Genomic DNA, 22,678 nt, shown 5'->3' with positions numbered 1-22,678 from the left:
TTCTAAATAAAAATGTATGTAGATGCAGAAATATACAAGTAAAGAACTTACAGTGACTATGGTATGCAGTATTCCGACATAATTTGACTCTGTTTGTAACAACTCCATGAAGACCTGTTGCCTCGGGGACATTAGCTTTCGCACCACATTATCAGGTACCTCGGACTCTAAAATAGACGAGAAAGAAAACGAAAAAATTATTTCAACAATCAAATAAAAAACTATTCGACATGATGTATCGGCATAATATACGTAGTAGCGTATAATAAGTAGAGTATGCTTAGGTCACCTTCGAGCAGTTGCTTGCCGTCGGGCGAGGGCGTGCAGTCGAGTAGGTTGCCGGACAGGCTGAGCAGCACGGCGTCGCTGAAAGAGGAGCGCCGCTTGTGCAGCGCCGCCTCGCCGCCGCGCAGCTTGCGCTTGCGCATCCGCTGCGCTTGTGACGGCGTGCCCGCGCCCGCCTCCTCGCCGCCCGCGCCGGCGCCTCCGCACGCCGCTCCCACCGACGACCGTCGCGACACTTCCTCCAGATACTACACATGTTTTTCATTGAGCACTTTAATGTAACAAAGAGGCTTTTGTTATTTATATTATACTATATTTTATATGTAGTACTTACATCTTTAAAGAGAAACTCTCTCTCGTCTTGCGCCTCTTCGTTCTGTACCGATGCCCAAAACCATTCGGCTTTGACTATGTGCACCCTCGGTGAGCACTCGGGCGCCACGCCCGTATTGTGTACGTCTACAACCTGTATGTAAGAAAAAGTAAATTCTCTGACGCTGCCTTCAAGAACGTTTAAATAGAATAAATACAAAGCAGAAATATTCCGCATCCAATAATCCCATTCCTTTGTGCACATGTAAGCGCCTGAACAATTTGAATATACTAAAGAGGACATGCATATATAGCTTTCGTTTCGACAGAAATTTGGCTATCTTTATTTTTATCGCAACGATACAGTGTAATGTCTATGGCATGACAAGTTTAGTCTAATTAGTAGTACTGAATTAAATGGTGTTAGTACCGGTAGCGATAGTCCATGGCATTGCGATATGGCGCGGGCGCCGCGATTGGGGGGCGTCGAGGCGGGCGGCGGCTGGTCGCGGGCGGGCCGGGGCGCGGGGGAGGGAGCGCACGAGTAGGAGGGGGCGGGGGCGGGGATGGCACTGCACGACTGCGACACGCTCGCTTTCAGGTCCGCGCCGCCGCAAATAGAGTGGCGGTGCGTCCGCAGCCATACTCGCTGAGGAGTTTTGAAAATCACCGAGTCATCGCAATCCTCGACGTCGGTTTCATCCTTGCGCGGCGTCCGCATGTCTGTGCTGTCGATTGTGTCGACTTGCACCGGCGATATGTCCAAGTTCATCACATCGAGCTCTCTCTTTGGCGTGGAAACATTTTTTAAATCCGATGGCAGGTGGCATGGATTCACTTCGACTGTGTTGCGTTCTACTCTTTTCTCATATTTCTTCTTCCTTTCGCTTCGGAAGGAAGCAGTGAATGATTTAACACTCCTCCTTAACTTAGAAGCAGACTTTACTGTCTTTGAGCTTCGTATGGATGCGAAAGAAATGTCAAAAAATCCCGATTGTTTGCTTATATTTAGCGAGCTAACAGAGGCGTTGTCATCTTCTCTGATTGGAGAAGATGTCGATGCTACAAATTCACCCGCGGGATCAGTGGGCTTTACACTTTCAGGGCTAACTGGCTCCACTGTAATATCGCCTACGGTTTTTGATACGGATTCTTTTTTTGTTCTTTTAAAAATGGTAGGTCGATTCTTAAATTTGAAGGAATCTTTAATTTTTAATCTTTTAATAGATTTCCAGTTACTTTCGTCACATTTGTCAGGTGAAATATTGGCATCAACCACGCTTACTTGGAAGTTGGATTCGGTTGAATTTCTACTTCTCTTTTTACCTGAGGATATAGTAGTAGTTGAATGTTGCAGTTCCTTGCTGATGGCGGACGTGGGCAACAGAAAGCCCGACTCATCCTTACAATCCAGATCACACAAACTTTTTGTTAACGACGAATGAAGCGACCCCGCTTCCGTAAGACACTCCACTAGATTGAAAACGTTAATAGACTTATTTCTAAAGACTTCTCTTTTATCTTTGCTGCTTAATCTACTTCCGAGTAGCGCTTGCGAAGAATATTTGTTTTCTTTACCACATGTTTTATATTGCCGTAACTCAACGCTCTCCGCTTGACCAGTACTTTGGTTTTTATAGCTATTAGTGCACGAATCATCTATAAATGACTTTCCTACGTGGCTAATTCTCGAGTTATCTGTTTCATCTTTGCTTTGGTTTGGTTTAATACTGTTTCTGGCGCGCTCCAAGCGCTGTTCTCTATCATCTCGAGAATGATTTTCAACGGAATCAACATCGTGTTTGCTGGAACTGTTTCGACATCCCGACAGCCGCGCTGATAATCTACGATACAATGAGGTCTTGGGTGTGTTTTGGGAACGGTTAGGTGTGTTTCGTGAGGGTTTGGCGGAGGTTTCTGGAGTGATCGCAGGAGGTGATAGGATAAGCGAACGACCGAAAGTCTCCCCATTGGCCATTACCTGAAACATGTGTGAAACACACCACGCAATGATGTAATGAAGCCATTCCATTTACAAACATGCAGAACGATATTATTACCATCGTGAGAAAGATAGTTAACACGTAAAAGCGTCTACCTAACAAACAGTAAAGTTTTGTACGTAATACATTTTTATTGCTTGTAATTTAGCGTCATGGATGAAATCACAAAAGGCTGAACGATCGCAAAGAATAGAGTTTCTATAAATAAAACAAGATAATAACAGAAAGAATATGATTACAAAATGGTGCAAAATACGCTGATAGAAACAAAAGTGATTGAAGTATGAAAATGTGTAAACAACCAGTGATCATTGTTATGAAGTTGTATGATAAGTCAGTACGCAGAAGCCACATACATACAAATATATAATTGCTATCGAAAAATCAAAGCGAAGTAAAAGAGACGTGGCATGATATGTGGTGCTAACTGATTTGCGGCGAAACAAAAGTGGTGAATAGACAATGGGTCGACTTGCGCCGTGCGGAATAGGTCGTGACGAATTATAAATACCGAGTTAGGGGAAAAGTCGGTAATGTATAAGGAAGGCCCATTCTAGTACAAAAGAAAACAACTTATATCGAAAACAAAAAATAATTTGGATTTACATTATAATTACGACTGTCCAAATATAAATAAGATGGCTGTTCCGCATCCGCACATAACTGAACAAACATTACATGGCATAAGGTCATGAACATGTCGCTAAACGCTTGGCAATCACTAGCAGCTTATGTTACATCTTAAATACATAAAGGAAGTGACATACTACAGCATAATTAGAAATGTCTACAAAGTAACTAATCTAAAGGTTCTATTCCCAAAGGTACTACGAGCATGCTTATTCCATTGAGCTAAATGAATGATAAATGTGCAACAGGTTTCAAAATAAATTGTTATATTCGTAAACAATCTGTGACAATGGTGTCAGATTACTATCGGTTTGAAGTTTACTGACGATTGTTGGATTTGTGATTACTTCCGGAGTTGCATATTGCAAACAAATTCTTGTTATTTTTTTAAATGTTTTCATACTTCAAATGTAGTTTAATATTCATATACACATAAGAAGTTTGCAAGTCCCAAAATAATTAGAATACATCAGCAATACCGTTTGAATTAACGGTCGGACCATAGAGCAAGCGGAAGCGACAACCTCACGCAACGACCGACTTGTGTACGTGCGCTCACGACTCGCTTGTAAACAAACTCTGCTATAATACTGCTTTGATTTAATTACGATAAAACTATAAAAGAATTACATGTTTGAAGTGTACATTTGAAACGGTGAATAAATTATTTACTAATTACATTATTACATATTGTTTATTCCTATTCCAGTAGACATAAAATCAAACATCGTCAGTGAAAATATATCGGTTTTTTTTCTTCGTTCTTTTGCATTGAAAACAAATAACAGTACGGAATTTTACGGTAAACGTTGAAACTAAACTAATTATTCGGTATAATCAACAATAAGTTGATTTACTTCAAGCATGGAGGTTAGTTTTGAGGTAGTAGCTACAAAAAATGCCTAACTTTTATGCATAGTGCACTTAAGTTTTCATTTATCGTCCGAAATAAAAATATAACTTTTAAACTGAAAATATTTGCTATTGGAAAATGAGCCTTAACATAATGTTTAATTGCACATTTCAATCTGTGTGTTGTAAGGCAGCTGTATATAAATATAACCCCATAGATAATGTATGTGGTACTCACGACATGTGTGCAGTCCGGGTCGTCGAGGGCGCAGGTTGCACCGCCGTTGCTGGCGAGCACCTCCGCCATGTGCTGCGTCTCATCCTCGGGGAAGCCCACGAAGCACACCCGCGCACCAGCAAACACTTTTAACTTGTGCTCTTTCTGTAAAATGCATATAAAATATCATCTGCAATTAGTCGATCGATGTTAATAGTGGTGGTTTATAATAATAAATGAGAGCACCGGTCATATAAAGATGTAATCTGCACTGATCTTACTTAAAAAAACACACACACATTTTTCAGTCAAGAGCAAAATTTACTATAAACTGATATAAAACTGCAACATTCTTATTGCACTACATTTGTTGTCATATTAACGATAACCAAAACCAAACCTCTAGAGATATCTACATCGCGATAAGACAGTGTGTAGAAATCAATTGTAACCTACTTTTCTACCTGACCTACTTTGTGGAGAAAAAATAAATGTCAACCTAAATAAAGTATCGAACTTACGTTTGTACGCATTAAGTTCAAGTTTTCAATAGTGCATGAAATAATACATTAGCGAATAATAAATTATGAGTGATCATCAAATGATTGCGGCAACAAGTGCTTACAATGACTGTGTCATCTGTGGCGAGGCAGGCGGGGTCGTCGCGGCGCTCCCAGCAGGCGTCGACCCAGGAGCGCGCCAGCACGGGCAGGCCGAAGCCTGTGGCGTAACGGTACTTGTCGCCCGTCGCCGCCGCTGCGATCAGGTGTGTCACCTTGCTCGACATATCCTTGCGGATTGACCCACCCATGTAGTGGATCAGAGTTATCAGGTACGTCTGTGATACAAATATAGAGATTAATTCCATTAATAATAATTAATGTAATATTAAGATATTTAGTAAATTTATTTATGAGAATTTAAATATTTTCCGGCCGAGCCGGGTTGTTTACGTAACAACTGCTGCCGCTGAGTGGCGCTACCGCTGCTTTAAGCTGAGTCGCATACCGCCATAAATCATTGGCTAATCCAGATTTATTGTAACACGTGTTTTAGTAGTGCCCAAGTAAAATATATCAAAGCGGCGTTAATGCAATTGGTGACAATGACCAAAATTGTTACATGCAATCTGTGTTAAGTTATTTAAAGATCTCGATTCTGGTAAGTAACCTAAATATTACTCAAAAATAAAAAAACAATTTCTTTTAACCGTAAAACACCAATAGAATGGAAGGGATCTAAAGATTTCTTATTCTCCTTTTAACTACATATACCTAAATACAGCCTAATTTAATACAGTGACCATAATTACTTATTGAAATAGACTACGCTGCGATAAATTTCAATGTTCATGTTCCGTATTCACCTATGCTTCCTTCATTTCAGAGTAGGTACAACGATGGTAACAATTTTATTTAATAAGAAAAAAAAAACATTATAATACTAAATAAGTTATGCCGAAAAATTAAAAAAAGCTAAGGAAATTAAACAATAATAAAGCTAAAATAACAAACATAGGGAATAAATGTTACTCATGTATTATTATTTACATTTGAGTCATTTCACGCTTCCCGGTAACACTTGACGGACAGGGAAAACATGTTCCTCCAACAACCGCATATTAGAAATTTCTTTTAATTCATTCATTAACAATCATACTAACTAGAAACACGTTCTAGAATATGCTTCAAACGCAAACACATTTTTAATACCAACAGGGAGTAGTTACAGAGATAAATGTAATTTATGTCTTATAAATAAAATAAATTTATTGTTCAATGATTCGTGTTATAATTTTCAATAAAAAAATTCGTCGTTGGTAATAAAATAACCTTGATCGAACGAGAAATTGAACAGTTTCTAACTACATGCCCAGACACCACACGCGTCAAGTATCTCGCCTCATATTCAAGTGCGCCATTATTGCAAATGGAAGCATGCCGGACTCGGCTACCTACACATTGTTATAAATACATGTAAAAATTAACGATAACAATGTTTGAAGTGTATGTAAACAGATAAGAATCTATTAAAGAAATTTATTCATTTAGCGGTAGAATTTATGGAAACTGAGAAACTTAGTAGATATAATAACTATCTAAAAATTACTATTAAAATGTAGCTCAGCTTTCTAAATATCTTAAAATGCATATATTTTCTATACCAAAATACAGCTGTGTTAAAGACGAATCAAAATCGAAAATTGTTAAACATGCACTTACTAGTTCATCTTTTTTTCGGAATCCCGAAAAGCATATAACGGCTCCGCGCATCGCCAGCGAGTAAAGCGGGCGCGCATTGGCGGGCGGCGGTTCGTCGCGCTCCGCCAGCTGCAGCACCGCCGTCGGCCCCAGCACCCTAAAGTAACATGCACTTGGTAATATAAATACACTTTTATAAAAGTAACTGATAATAATAAAAATATATACGAACATTCATAATTCGTGTGCAACCACTGACTATGCGATGATTGTAAGGGTTTGAACTCTCTCTAAACAATTTTGTCTTCCTCTCATTTTTTACAATTGCTAGCAAATTAACTATACTAAATACTTTACAGACTAAACACGTATCAATAATTGCAATTTCAATATAACGCTATTAATCATCAAAAGGAGGCGACTTAATTGTAGTATTGTAGACTTGATTTGATTTGCTAAACAATTACCGGAACTGACTTTGTCGTTTCGTTGGGTAAGCTGTTTGTAACGGCAAAAAGTTACCTTGAATATTTGGGCCAAAGACGTTTTTTTAATATTAAAAGTATGATTTAAAGCCAAAACAAATAAATTAAAGGAATAGGGTTTACTTATATTAATATTAAACTACAAAAGAGTTTTTATTTATGTAAACTCTAAAGCTAATGAACGAATTTTAATAATACGAAACACATACGTAGAACGCACTATTATAACGCAGTTTTCTGCTCCTAATGGCATAGTAAGCGACGAATACTGGAGTTGGTTTGAGTTTAAATCAGAATTCGACTGTAGAAACGACACACCTCAAATATCTTAAGATTTATGGTTTCAACGTACATATTGTTTATTTCAATAACATGTTAACCGAAACAAATAACGTAATGTTTTAAATTACCTAAGACATTTCGGAGCACAATTCGTATTAGAATAAACAAACAATTAGGACTGTGTTTACATAATAATAGCTGACGCCCGCGTCTCTGTCCGCACGGAATTAAAAAAAAAAACGTAATAAGTAGCCTATGTGTTCTTCCAGACTATGTTCTACACCTGTGTAAAATTTCATAAACATCTGTTGAGCCGTTCCGAAAATAACTTTAAATATCCGTCCATACATCCCATCCATCTAAACATTTGCGTTTATAATATTAGCAAGAAGTAACAAGTATGATTATTAAAGTAGCTTTTCCCTTGTGTAAGTTCCTCGTTGAATACTAATGCATAAACGGCATATTCGTAGTAAGACTAACAATGTTTTAGTTTGTGTTTATTGCCGGAAAGTGTCGAACATCCAAAATGAGCGCGAGGATCTCATATCACTAGCTGTGAATAGCACTGGAGCTGGGTCGTACTCGTACATAACAAACATCAATGTACAATCACGTTCATTGGCAGTGTTTCACATTAAAAGCGACAATCGTTTGAACGTCTAGTAGGCCGTATAACGTGTCGATAAATGTTGTAACAATAGCGATTACCACACTATATACACTAGTCCACAATCTATATATATAAAAGAAAGTCGTGTTAGTTACACTATTTATAACTCAAGAACGGCTGAATCGATTTGACTGAAAATTTGTGGGCAGGTAGCTTAGAACTAGGATACGGACATAGGATAATTTTTACCCCGTTTTCTATTTTTTATTCCGCGCGGACGGAGTCGCGGGTAAAAGCTAGTTGTTTTTAAATTGATCAAAACATGAATGATGCCTATTGTTTAGGTGTAAGAAAAATAATTTATCTGTAACTGGAATTCCTTAACGAAGGCGACTGTACTTGAAGCAAAAAACTTTGAATGATCGTGCCGTTCGTTAGATTGGCGCGTCGCGTGTGACGCGTGCGCTTCCTATCGACGCCGGCGTGACGTCACAGGACACAGCCACACACGAATATCGTGGGCACGGAGACCGATCGAAATAGTTCTGACGAATTACATTCAAATTCCGCCAAACACAAGCGTTTTCTAAAGATTAAATTGGGTTAAACACAATTCAACATGTTTCTTCGAATTAAATAAAACTGATTATCGTTAATGGCTATTTGATTTTTCTTTTTGTATCATTAGCATAATAAAATAACAAGAAATGCTTTGACTCGGTGTTGTTTTTGGAGCACTTATAAGAATTCCGTCTGATCAGGGCAGGGTTAGGAACATCTTAGGAAGTTGTGATGATGAGTGAAGGAATGTGTATTGATACTCACTATTTATACCTATGTCTTATTTTTAAATATTAATGCATAAACATGCTGCGAAAACAAAGTTGCGATATAAAACATAAATATACTATCTGCTGACCGTCTGAGTTGTGATGTGATGTTGTGATAACAAGAAACACAAACATTACTATGATCTCACACGTCTAAATATCACTTTGACAATGACCAAAGTTGCTGTGGCTTAAAGACATTACATTTACCTTTTTAAACAGTTTGATTCACTTTTATTAAAGTCAATTGCAAATTGATGTAATTTAAATTACATCCCTTACGTCCCGATGAATGATTTATCTGAAATTTGGCACACATCTTTAGTTCCGATAACAATACAATATTAAAAGAGAAAATTACGGAATAATGTTTATATTTTTATTTAAGGTAAACTATAATTTCAATTTCAATGGAAAACTGACATGTAGACAGTGCAATGTTTATATAAACAGTTCTTATCAGTTTTGATGAGAGCAGTGCTTCTAGACTCACTTCCCTTTGGATGTATGAAAACGTCTATTTAGTCGCGTCGCCGGCGTGTGGCTACTTCGTAGACTATAAAATATCAAACAAGGTAATGTTTACATCTCATATTCACGACGTCTATGATGGCTGACTATTCAACATCTTCAACAAATAAATGTAAAGCATTACCAGAACGTGGGAAAGCTTCAATGTTAGCTACGCTATTAAGATAATACCAGACGATATTAATCTTTAAATATTTTCCCACATAATATTTATAACTGACGTTAAACAAAAAAACGTCATATAAATCATAATTACAGAACTAAAGATCTAAGTAGACTCTAACTAATACGTGACTGCCACGTTGTAGGTCACTGTATTAACTGATATTTCATTTACCGTGTGTTTCTGAGTACCAAAAACATAATTGTTATCTCTGTTTTGTCAAAGATAATGACGGGGATAACAATATGTTTTATACAGAGATTTTGGTTTCACAAACCCACGACTAGTAAAGCTATCTTGAGAGCGTTGATTTTAATAAGGTATGGAGGAAATGGATAGTGTAACAACAAACTTCTACAATAAGGAATTGATGAATGACGCGACGGGTGTAGACTTGGGACACAGTCTACTGAAGAATACCATAGAGGTTTATTTAAAAACAAAACACCTTGACAATTTAAACTTAGTATGATTAAAGGATCGAACAGAAAATAACAAATGACGAATTCTGTGTAAAATGTTTCCTTTACAAAAATATAAGTTTTTTATTAGACACGAATTATTTAAAGTTGTTGATTCATATGATTAAATTGTTGGCAATGAAATCAGCAACATAGAATGCTTAATATCTTGTTTATAAATTAATAAGAAACTACTAAAAATATTTATTTTCTTGATAATTTATCATTATCATTGTAGGTACTGAAATTGTTAACATTAAAAAAGTAATGAAAAAATTAAATGGCACTAATATTATAAATTTGAATGTTTGAATGTAAGGATGTCTGTTAGAAGGTATCTCCAGGACGGCTGCATGGATCTCGCTTAAATTTTTACATTTGACTACTAATTAAGTTTTTTACATTTTACTACTAATTTTATTTCCGCGTGGACGGAGTCGCGGGCGACAGCTAGTTACTAATATTGAGAAAGCAAATAAGTTTTATTGATACATACAAGGTAAAAACGTACCTGTTTCAATTTCAAAGCGATTCTATTGACCAACAACAGTTTGCGTGAAATCATTGCACAGATATGGATAATTTAAAACACTCATATTGTACGAGTATTACTCTTAAGAAATAACAGTCCTTGGTCTAATACTGTTAATTTTAGCGAGAATCAATAGACAGCATGTAAGAGACCTGCTGTCTTTACCTGCTGCTGTCTTTTACAACACAGAATATAGAACGATTATCCTTTATATTCTCGACCGAATTGCCTAATCAAACAGTATATGTATTACATAAAATTCATTTAATTTTGCTTACGGAATGCATTTTGGTGGCGCTATATCCGGCGAACTTTGATCTGGACAAAGTATGAGTCCGTTCGGAGCTTCCTCCTCCTCCGGCGTCGGTGGTAATCGAGTGGGACCCATTGATGACACTTTCCTTATAATCAGACACTAGTCCGGTTTGTATAACACTTGTTTACCATACAATTTATCCACATGTTACAAAAACGAATCGCTAAAAACATTACTAACACGTCGGCGGCATTTCGAAAAACACGCGCACAATTTCCGATTTCGCTTCGTTAATTCGTTTAAAAGTAAATCAATCGAACGTGAGAGGAATCGACGAATAGTATTTTATCGTGCATTCATGAGAACACAAAGGCACAGACGGCAAGCGCGTTATGCGTTTCACGTTAGATTGAAAAACAGTCGCGAGGAATGTAAGGCCGAAAATAGCGAGGAGCGTCGCGCGGCCGCAAGGGCGACCCTCGCGCTACGCCGCCGTCGCCGCACCCGCACCCGCCACGGCGCCCTCCCACACGCACTCGCACCTTTATTTACATCATTCCATGAAATACAGTCACCGAATACACGACCTTTTTACGAATCAACGTTTTGCCTGTATAAACCCCGGCTTACGTTCAGGGTAAAATTTTCGATAATAATTCTTTCAAGGTTACCTGAACGCTTAACGACAGGTAATTCCGCGAGAGGACGCTATTGAATCGCTCGATTTAATACCGCACTTTTTTTGTACGAAAATTATAAATTTGTAAACGAATATTTAGCTATAAACAAAACATGCCTATGAGTCGGTAAACACCGCATAGAATTCATAAACGTCAATAAATTATGATAATCATCGGGTACTGAGTGGTTGAGTAGTTTTATATTGATTTACATCAAATAAACATCTCATCACGTTTGAAGTACTACTGTACGTCAATATTCATTAAAGAACTTTCTTTATTATACAGCTTTTCTGAACAATATGTACACTACTACTACTAGGTACAGAATTATGTAACACTACTACAAGCCAGGCCCAAGGTCGATAACATTGATAGTCATTGACATAATACAACAAAAATAAAACTACAATTTTTATTACATCGATTAACTAGCTGTATGAATCACTATACCCTGTACAAACAGATTAGATTTATGAAATTCCTTTCATATGTAGTTGAAATAAAGATTATGTAGTTGACAGACATCTTTCAATATGTTTACTATAACAGTTACCAAAACTAATAAAACGAAAATAATTTACATTATATTAGTAAATTGTATTCGTAAAAACCTTTCTATTTTTTATCTATATTATCTTTTATTATTGACTATGCGCTTTTAGATATACTCACTAGTCGGTTAGAGAAAATAAAAGTTAATTATCAGACGCTTAAGCAGTGTTTACAAGATTTTATACGTAGGTATTAGAAACGTTAAAGACAAGTGCCTGTCAAATATAGAGGCTAGGCTAATCTAGATAGTGCCATCTGAAAGAAGCATTGGAATAAATAATTATTGTTGACTGGTGTAGCTTCTGTGCTTATATGTCAATTGATAGAGTTTCCACATTTTTAGCTGATGAAAATATATACATACATATTTGGGAGATGTGCGAGTGTAACGTGTGCGTGTACAGAGGTGCGCAGGTTTCGTTTATAGATGTCGTAAATCGGCCGTAAGCCGGGCAACGGCGAGCTTCGTCACTGTTAGCATTCCGCGCCGCGTTTCAACTCGGATTGTTCATACAATCGACTTCGTCGCGACTGACTCACGCCTCGTAAGCTCAACGCTAATAGACTAAACAATAATTTGGATACATTATATCTATACCTATGCGCTTTTTTTTCGAAATTTTTATCTTAATAGATTCTATTTATGATTTTAAAAATTAAAGCCTTTATATACACAATGAAAATAGTTGGAAAGAAAAGTGGCAGCATGCATATAACGAACAATCATCGACCAGCTAAAAATTAGGCTACTATGTTTGGAATCTTCAAGTGTTTGAGACATAGTAAATATGACTGATATGACACTGACCTGTACTTAGCCCTGTGCGCAGCATCAAACAGGTCTCCGTCAAAAGGTGTGGTAACAAGGTATGAGGGCGGCGCGGGCGGCGGCTGCGGCGACGGCAGCGCGTCCGCGGCACGCGCCGGCTCAACCGCGCCCAGCCGCTCGCACGCCGCCCGCACTCGTTCGCACTCCAGACACGACTCGCTTACGTATATGAATGGACTCGACGAGCCTGCAACATTAGATTTCTGTTTATGTACTGTTCTGATCACCTTAATTGAATACATACAATCAGCAACAAGATTTAAATAATAGAGCCTGTATACGGGACGCCGTAAGACTTGGGACAGGGTTTTTACAGATCTGCGTCTGTCCCATCCACCTTTCAACGCCGTTCAATGTGCAACGAGCGAAAGTCAAATGTCACTTTAACAATCCTGTTAAACCTCGACATTTTGTCAAAATAAACAAATCTCATGAATAACTTATTACTACATCTGTATTTGTATTTTAATACTTGTTATCACGTTGACATTCCGCACTCGCAATAGTAGGGGAGGCGGAGCAGGGATTTTGAGATTTATTTTGGCAGTTAAACATAATTGAGGCACTTTGCACTTAATCAACTATTCCCACCACTCAGAACTCTCGAGTAAATCGTAAAATCCCTACTATAAATAAATTTCCATGAGTTTAAATCAAATGTCCAAACGTTGACACGTTTGACAAACTCTACTTCCTGGGTATTCATGCTATTAGCGCAGTAACAAAAACCCGATGACTAGTGGCAATATATTGTTATGGTAATTAAATCACGGGATGCAGTCGCTGCAGTCATAATTAATTATTTCAAGATCGCGTTCTTCGATATCGTCGCTTCTTGTATATCGAATGGGGAAAATCGTAGACAGTAGACATGCCAAGGAAAATTTTAACTATTTTACAAGATTATTTTATTTTCAATTTTATCCCTAGACCATATTTAGCCTCATGTACCTCTGATGATTTTGTAGGTGAAGAAATTTTATATAATAAAAATAAAAAGTACCCGAATGGGTAAATACCAGAGATGAAGGTCAACAGTCTTAATAAAGATGTTTGTATTCAGAAACCAAGGAAGGCTATTGTGCGTTTTACGATCAAGTCGAGAAATGTAAATACGATTTAGCGTATTACGATTTGCGTCGAAAAGAACCAGATTCCCTTCGCATGCCACTTCCTTTGATTCATTCAGAAGAACGTACCACGAATTCAAAGTTTGTAAACAGAAATTATGAACAGTTATTTAAATATTCTTTGTTCATTTAATTGCGTTTTGCGAAAATATTCATGATACGGAAATTAAACTCAAAAGTGAAATTGTTAAGAAAATCCTGAACAATAAATCATCGCACGTTATTATCAACATCTTTTGCTGTTTAGAATAAGTTATTTATGTTTTAATATTATTCACAGTTTACTTTACCAGGACAATGAATATTTTAAGTAATTGTTGTATTCAGTGCATTGAAGTTTAACAATGCAAGACATTTAAAAATGATGTTGATGTACTTTCTAATTATAAAAGTGTAATACATAATTTTTACACATCCAGATTTTATAATTGTTAATACCCACAGTATTTAAACTGTAAAAGATTTTGATGGTTTGGATAACGTCAATGATGTCTATATCTATAAAAGGAAAATAGATTTTTGTTGGTCAAACACATAACAGCTTGCTTTACGTATATTATTACTAAATATAATGCTTAGGTGTGTTATTTGCATTGTAGATTTTATATGTTTTTGTTTCATTGAACATACCATCACTATGTCTTCAGTAGTTATTGTTGTTCAATGCATGCACTTAAACGTATAAAAAATATTTACTAAACCAAAAATACGTGTTTGAGGTTAATGACTAACATTGTCCCCTTGCTATAAACTCAAGCTGACCTTTAAAACATCGTTTTACGTGTACCAAATCCAAAATTTGGAATATTCCCTTAAATTGTTGTCTAAAATAGACTTATAGCATTGCATATTTTGGCTGACATTATCCAGTGGAGGATAAACTGAAAGACGTAATATTTTACCTATATTTTTCAATTACTATGGATGCAGCTTTATAATAAATGTAGCGATATGAAACGTTTATGTATCTATTGGCAATATTCAAATATTTGGCATTTAGTCAAATTCATTTTGGTGTAGAGAAATACACCTCGCCCAAAAGTGTTAAAAATAATGTTTTATAATATGGAAATAACAAACACGACATCGCAATATAGACATATATACGAGTTAGAGATTCAATTTTTGAAACCAATGTATTTTTCTACAAATTAATTGCATTCGACTTGAGAAGAGACCACTTATGAAAAAGCCCCCTTCAAATGGAGATTACAGTAATGGAATTGCTACGAGTGTGTTAAAAATGACTTCTTATAAAGTATTTTATAGAAACACTAATGTGAAAAAATACAGTTCATTACAAAAAAAAAAAAAAATTGCTGTGTAAACTATTTCCTTTATTGAAAACTTAAATAATTTGAGGTAAGGCAAAACATTAAATAGTTTTTACTTATAAACAAGAACCTACGACAATATTCATCGATTATTGAAAAGTCTACCTGATATACATAAAGATTTAAAATACGTATCTAACAAATGGCATAACAGGTTTGAGTCCAGTAAGCTAAGTATATAGATATGTAATTGAGCACGTGGTACGTTTTCATTCAGGTGGTTTTCTATCGCTAATAGTTCAGGGCCGTGTGTGCTGAGTCACGATTGTGACACGCAGGGAACACCCGCCACTCTTGGCACCAGTGCATCTTCATTCATGTACAAACAACAACATTAAATACATCGCCTACCGATGCATCTTTATCTCCTCTCCACATAAATATAAAATATCTCACTGCAAGTGCATCATTACTGTCAGTTTCGAAACTTAATTATATAGATTTTGTTGTGTTCACGTAATTTCAATTTATCATTAGTGACGTATTTAAGACTACCAAAGTTAGAAAACTATTCAACGCCAGCCCTAATTGTCGACATCCTTCAAGTTTGTCAGTGTTTATTACGTCGCCTTAAATGAAAAGCTGTACGTAAATTAAAAAAGATACAACACAATACAGCATTTCTCGTTGATCACACAATATTATTGTTTACCTAAACGCATTTACAAATAATTACAAATCATAATAATCATCTAGTGTTACAAATCACACTGACCATGCTGTTAAAAGACACACCGTACTCAATTTACATAGTTCAAATTTAGATGTTAGCCATTTTATTACGATTCAAAATAAACATAAAAAATTAAATGGATCGGTTAATTTTTAAATTGCAATTATAGATACATAAATGAAAATAATTACATTTTATAGTATGTGGGAGCATATGACAAGAAAATAGATATGCCTTTAACTGTAGCAAAACGTTTCGTTTATTCTCCATATTTGTGTAAATATCTGCAGACGTTAAAACAAATGACTACATTTAAAGGCATCCATGTATATATAGAACTGTCGGCAGTCGGCAGTCGGCAGGTGATGGTGGCGCACACACTTGACATAACATTCGCACTCACATCCTCCACCGAGGTATAATCGAAGTTGTTCTACCAACGCTAACATGGTTGACGTGCGTGCTGCGAACCACGCATTACACCATCTGGAAAAGCTTTGTCTATCAGACTCTAAATACAAGAAAACCAAAAAATCTAAAGTCAAACAATATAATATATTATGCTAGATCACATACATTGACTAAATAATGAATATAGATAGTATCGCTTGATCTAAATACGTTGATGTTTTAAACCTGAATGTACATATTAATTACCTAAAATTCTTTATGCAGTGTGAAGAAGTAATAATTGACGTGAATTATGTAAATGACAATTGTAAAATATACTATATGCAACATTTTAAGCTGAATACTTTGAAACATACCTATATACAATACATACAACATGCATTATATTGAAGTATGTTAAAAGTAAATATTAATATAGACTAACATAATATCAGTCTAATTCGTTTTTACTTTAATTCAAATACCTAAGCGCTTGTTCTTTATCACTGCAATCTATAGACACGTGATTAACTTAAAGGTTGTTAATATACCAGCGTAACGTGCTTTATATTTTACTAAAAATTTTCCCACGACTTCTTCAATGCTGATTTAGAAAAAACTGAATAAGTAACTTATGTGTTCCTTTATGTATTCCGTATCTATGCCAACTCCCATCGAAATCCGTTGGGCCGTCCTGGATACCTTTTACCATCATTTATCCATCTGAACATTCGCGTTTATAATATTAGTAAGAAAATAAGATGTTAATTTCGCAATAATGGACTGATTTGTAATTCTTACGTTGTCAGAACTGGCTATCCACAATACTAGCAGTTACAGTAGTAAATTCCTTTTTAATTGCATCATTTTATGGTTATCACTTTATTTTATGGTTCATTACTCTTTGGGATGTAATAAGTCATTTATATTTTAACTTATAAACAGGTTTTAGATACCGTCAGAGATGATATCGCGAGATCAAATAGGTCACAATAAAGTACTCTGCTCCTTCGCAAACACTTAACTATTACCTACATAATGTTATACAGCTTCTTTCATTGAAATTAGCTAAAAAAAACGGTGTTAACAGGTAAAACAACTATTTTTCGTGCATATTTAGTATGGAAGCTTTTTATAAAACCATTTAACAACATACCAACCAACATTTACCAAATATATGTGCTAAAAATAAATAAAAACATGTCTATTTTTTATAAATTAAGAAAAAGTAGGTCGTTCTTATTCACCCGGTAACCTCAGTTAGTCAAAAGGTAAATCAGAAAGATAAATAAATAACAAAGTCAACATGAAGTATTACCAATAATTTCGACAACGAGTGTCTATTTCGTCCCTATTCACCTCAAAAAATGCCTGCACCTTCATTTTACAAGAAATAAGAAAGAAGGAATTGAATATTAACATTCAATTAAAGATATACGGAGTATTCCTAAAAGATTAGGAATTATCTTTAAAAGTATATCAATTCGCTAATTGATACCTTCAAAGGCCTCAATTTTAAGTAAAACATTTGTAAGGTCAAAAATTTATTTTTACACAGGTTCACTTTAACAGATTTTTTTCTTGAAATCTTTAAACTTGTCGTAAATTTGCTTGTGGCAACCATAAAGGAAACTTAGTGCCGTACGCGTTTTACGGTACCTACTTTACTTAATCCATGATTTACATTTTAAATACACACCGTATGTGAGTGACATCACGGAAATACACTAGCGTTATAAAGGCTCGGCTAATTAGAAAAAGTTAACCGTCAATTTAACACAAATAATGAAAAAGTAAAAGTATGGCAACGTATTGTTATATACAAATCTTTATCACCACTTAAGCTGTATGCGTAAATCTATCTAAATACAGTTCATTTCGTTTCGAAACAGAGATTCCATAATTAAATAAAAAAAAATCGATAAACGAAGTAAAAAACATACTATACGACGATAGCAATTGTTAAAACCGCAATATTTCTGCTTCTAGATAAGAGCGAAAAATTTGTTTTTGATTCTCTTAATGAATGGTCTTATGATGGCTAATTTTCTTTTAAGTGTAAACGACCGCTATAAAAGATGCATATGAAAACATAATGCAAGGACTAAAACAAACGTAATTACCCCAAATACTTACAAAGAGCGGTGTTAAGTGCATGTACGTATTTTTATGAAACATTTAAAAGAAAGAAATTTTTACTGTGTATTTTTTTACAAATTTCTTTACGAATATTACTTATTTTAGCGATACCAACTAGCCATGCCTGTATGTCACCTTTTAGTTATATTCAAAAGTAAAAGTCTATTATTTTTACGACAATGGTTTGTATACTTGTAGAAACAGGATCTAAACACCCTGTGAGGTGGTAGGCTACCACTACGCATGACCTTGGAGACGGATATCAACCCGCATTAACATTGATGAACTGCCAAAAATTAATCTAGATAAAGACGAACGACTTGGCTTTCGGACACGTTAAAAATAGAGAAGCCCCTGGAGAAAATTAACTTATAAGCATGTTTGTCCATATTATCGTTATTATTTCAAGCTTTTTGCTTTTTATATCCATAAAATATTTTTATGTTAAGAACCGTATTGATCAAATTATGAAAATTTGTGAATTTTACAATTATGTCCAGTTTTCGTAATTCCAATCAACCTATCGCAATCAGCATTGGATTAAACACATAAAAATGTAAACAAACACTGGAATGCACTGTGTGACTTGCAGTTGCAATGTGGGTTTAAATTTTTTCCCATTATCATCCATCTTTGACTTTGCTGGACTGGAATTCTGTAAGCCGGATATTAATAAACCCCAAAAAATAGTAAAAGCAAATCTTACTTATATTATAAAAATAAATATGATGGATGGATATTTGTTACAAGGTATCTCTGGAACAGCTGCATGGATCTCGCTGAAAGCTCTCTGCGCGGACGGTGTCGTGGGCCACAGCTAGTAATTAAAAATTGGTCATAAACAGTTGAATACATTTTAAACAATTGAAACCTTGGATTTGTGTAGTTCCTATTACCCGACGGACTCAAGAGGGTAATATTCTTTGTGGATTTATAAAGTAGGTATATATATTCCCCTAGCTTTTGCCCGCAACTCCGACCACGCGGAATAAAAAAAACTTAATTAGTAGCCTATGTGTTTTTCCAGACTTATATCCTATATATACTCTATAGAACACTATATCTATGCCAAATTGCAGTAACTTACATTCAGCCGTTCTGGAAATATGTATATGTAGTAACAAACATCCAAACTTTTGCATTTATAATATTTGTAAGATTGTGCTCCTCTTGTAGCCTAATGACTGACCTTGTTTTAACTGAGTTAGATGTTATTAAATTCATATTCTTTTCCTGAGTATCGTATCATATCATAAGGGTACAGTCAGTCAGTTTTTTTTATTTTAAGTAACAAATCATGTTATTTGTTCAATTGTCTTAATAACATTTTAGTCAAATTTGAATACCAAAAAAAATAGTTGTCAATTTAAAAAATTAATAAGCCCATAAAGAATATGAATTGAATCATTCCCCGTTCAAAAAAAAACCATACATCTGTAAATTATTTGCGTGATTACATTGCAATGGAATATAGGCACATACACATAGCTGTTTAATTTGTCAAACTTTAATATTGAATAATTGATAGATATTTCAACATAGAATTGGAGTAAATACAAATTTTTGGTATATAATGTGTTGATAGGATAGGAACATATTAGTAACTTAAAAGTGTATGAAAATTTACAAAGATTCAAAATCACGATATAATTTTTTTTCAAAAAGGTTTATGTTATACTCAATCCATAAAAACATAAAAAATATTGAAAGCTATGTTTTTACGGCAACCTCTACTTGGTCCGCCGACAAAATGTTGCAGAACTAGCTGTTTAGGATGTGATTTCAAGCTATATCAAGAGGCTGCAGTTTCTTGAGACTTGGCAAAGTACCAAATTTACACTTAGTCTTTAGATTTTTTAAGTTATCTAATCTAGAAAGTCAACATGCTCTGCTAATGCGGAAGTTTTTTATTTGAATTTTGTCTTTACTCTCAACTTTTTAACAAACACAATTCTGGTTTGTTGTCCTTCAAAAGTCAATTCTAACAAATTTTTTGAAATATATGCTGAATAAATAAGTCTGGGATAATTTAAATTAACTAACTATTGAATTGTTTGTTATATTAGTGTCATTCTTTCAACTTGTTTAGCAAATCAAACATACACCTTTGACGTCTTCAATTTCAACCGCATAATTTTAACTGAACAGTTGGACTGTATATTTCTCAGTTTTGCCTAGACATGTATGATTGAATTGAAGGTGTGTAGCTGGCTTTAAGGAAGTTGAGGTGCTATACTATGGTGTTTTACAGATTCTCCAAGATTGGAGTCATGTAATCTTAAAGTAATAGGATAGTAGTAGGACATATCTGTATATATCCAAATTTGAATCTAAACCTTGATATTTTTTAAAAGTGGATTACTGCTATAGTTATCAGCATCTTTTGTTGTGTATTATTTACAACTAAATTTATTACTCAAGTTTACACTTATATATTTCATGTTGATTCTATATATATTATGATAGAGGTATAAAATGTAAACACATCATAATCTCAATGGTTTTTTTTAATATTTATTGAGATCAAATATTTATAATTTTACTTGGATTTGTATTAAGAACGAATAGTACTTATTTTATTGAAAGATGTAATTTACTTGATAAAAACCTTAAGTTGTTAATTTTACAGTACATACAACGATACTGTTAAAAATATCCTATAATCATAACGATTTTTAGGTGTTTCATTGTTGGTATTTTGTTTCAACTTAAAAAAAAAATCGAGCTTATTTTGAACTCAGTTATTTTAAAGTTTAAAACCTAGTGAATTTTTCAAAGTAAAAGATATTATGAAAATTTACCATCGCTTTCTTGATTTTTGTCGGTTACAACAGTGCTTCCTGTTTGTGACATGCCCTTAGACAATTCGTCCATCTTGCGTGCCACTGCCACTGATTCGTTACATCAATCACACACCACAAATCACAATTCTATTTAAAATACCTTATGACACTCATTGAATCACTGCACTTTATGCAAAATTCAGTCTTTTAAAAATATCATCAGCCTTTTCCATTTTAAACGCATTCCAATAATTTCAATAACACACACAAGTAAACGAAGCGAACAATCTAATCTCTAATCTATGAAGTATAGGTAAAGACCACTATAGACTATAGACATTTTATACAGAATAAAAACACGGAACGGTTGACAAATCATAGTATGGGCTACAACTCGATTTTTTAAACGTCATTAAAATGGTGCGATAGTTTGAAATATTAGGCTAACAACGTTAAGAATGTCTTAACTGTAGCAAAAAAGTCTTTAGTCTGAAGTCCTTATTGACGATGATTAATTAAGCAAAGCCTGACCAAAAATATAATAAATTAATAACCCTGTCATAAGGGCGCCATAATCTCTACTGATATTGTAACATTGTACGTAATAAAATAAATGTAGTATTTTAAACTTATTCTATGTTACTTGGTCTTAAACGTTTTTTCTCTGCGGCTAAAAATATTTTTCAACACTCAACTAACAATTAACACATCAAAATATCACGAACTCAAAATAGTAGGAATACCAACGTCAAACTAATTTGCTCTGTGTTATGATGGCACACTAGCGCACTTATGTCAATGTCAAAAAGTGTAACAAAATCATTTCGTACTGGAAACAAGGATAAAATATAGTTCGACATGGATCTTACGGCAGTGGGAAAACATGTAAATTAACATAGTCATTTCGCAAATTCGAAATACCATAAACATATCACGCATACTGTTATGACATGTAGGTTAACTTGTATGACTACATAGTTCAGAGTTAACCGCCACAGCAGCGCTTCTCTCACCGGCTCAGTAACAATATAATATGTACGATATATTGTATTTGTATATATCCTTGTTACATGTGGTTACAAAAAACTTTGACAATTCGCAAACTATCAAAAATCAAATTAAGAGTATCAACGCCGTGGTAACAACTTTTTTGTGATTTTAAAAATAGTTCCGAAGGTTTTCCGCAACATCTCATCGTGTTATATTTTTCTGGGCACCTATACTTAACTTCAGCACATGCGCTAAACGTACACTAGCGATTATATACTCTTTGACACTGTTATTTCCAATGTGACCAGGTTTGGCAATTTTCCGAGATCTTTGCGGAATTTGTACGAAGCATTTCTGGCTGTGGGTTTCGATTTGCAATGTCTCCTATAATATTGTAGTCTATGTTTTGTCATAGCGAATGTAATAGGTGACAACATATAACAAAATAAGTGTCAGTACAATGCAGTTCTTGGGTAAGATTTAAGAACTTTGAAATAATATTAACATGTTTAGAACAAAGGA

At 34.8% G+C, this 22,678-nt stretch overlaps 1 protein-coding gene across 6 annotated transcripts in view; it reads right to left on the bottom strand.

Annotated features, from left to right (window-relative positions):
• LOC106712418 (protein ECT2) overlaps nt 1–21,457 on the bottom strand; it is a 29,412-nt gene extending 7,955 nt beyond the window's left edge. For 3 of the 6 annotated variants that reach the window (XM_045686697.1, XM_045686699.1, XM_045686700.1), the window contains exons 1-8: nt 21,185–21,457; nt 12,697–12,904; nt 6,522–6,657; nt 4,925–5,137; nt 4,321–4,464; nt 620–751; nt 290–533; nt 52–167 (exon numbers count right to left, since the gene is read on the bottom strand). In XM_045686697.1, the coding sequence (XP_045542653.1) occupies nt 52–167; nt 290–533; nt 620–751; nt 4,321–4,464; nt 4,925–5,137; nt 6,522–6,657; nt 12,697–12,904; nt 21,185–21,257 (1,266 nt within the window). In that variant the 5' untranslated portion in view covers nt 21,258–21,457. Of the gene's footprint in view, nt 1–51; nt 168–289; nt 534–619; nt 752–1,027; nt 2,579–4,320; nt 4,465–4,924; nt 5,138–6,521; nt 6,658–10,675; nt 11,129–12,696; nt 12,905–16,257; nt 16,341–21,184 lie in introns of those variants that run through there. The other 3 variants (XM_045686696.1, XM_045686698.1, XM_045686701.1) reach the window with 3 other exon arrangements.
• Between the last annotated feature and the right edge of the window lie 1,221 nt (nt 21,458–22,678).

This window comes from Papilio machaon, chromosome 3 (genome assembly GCF_912999745.1).
Source record: "Papilio machaon chromosome 3, ilPapMach1.1, whole genome shotgun sequence".
Taxonomy (NCBI): Eukaryota; Metazoa; Arthropoda; class Insecta; order Lepidoptera; family Papilionidae; genus Papilio; species Papilio machaon.
The sequence above is the reverse complement of the archived record's forward strand: the minus strand, read 5'-3'. Positions and strand labels throughout refer to the sequence as shown.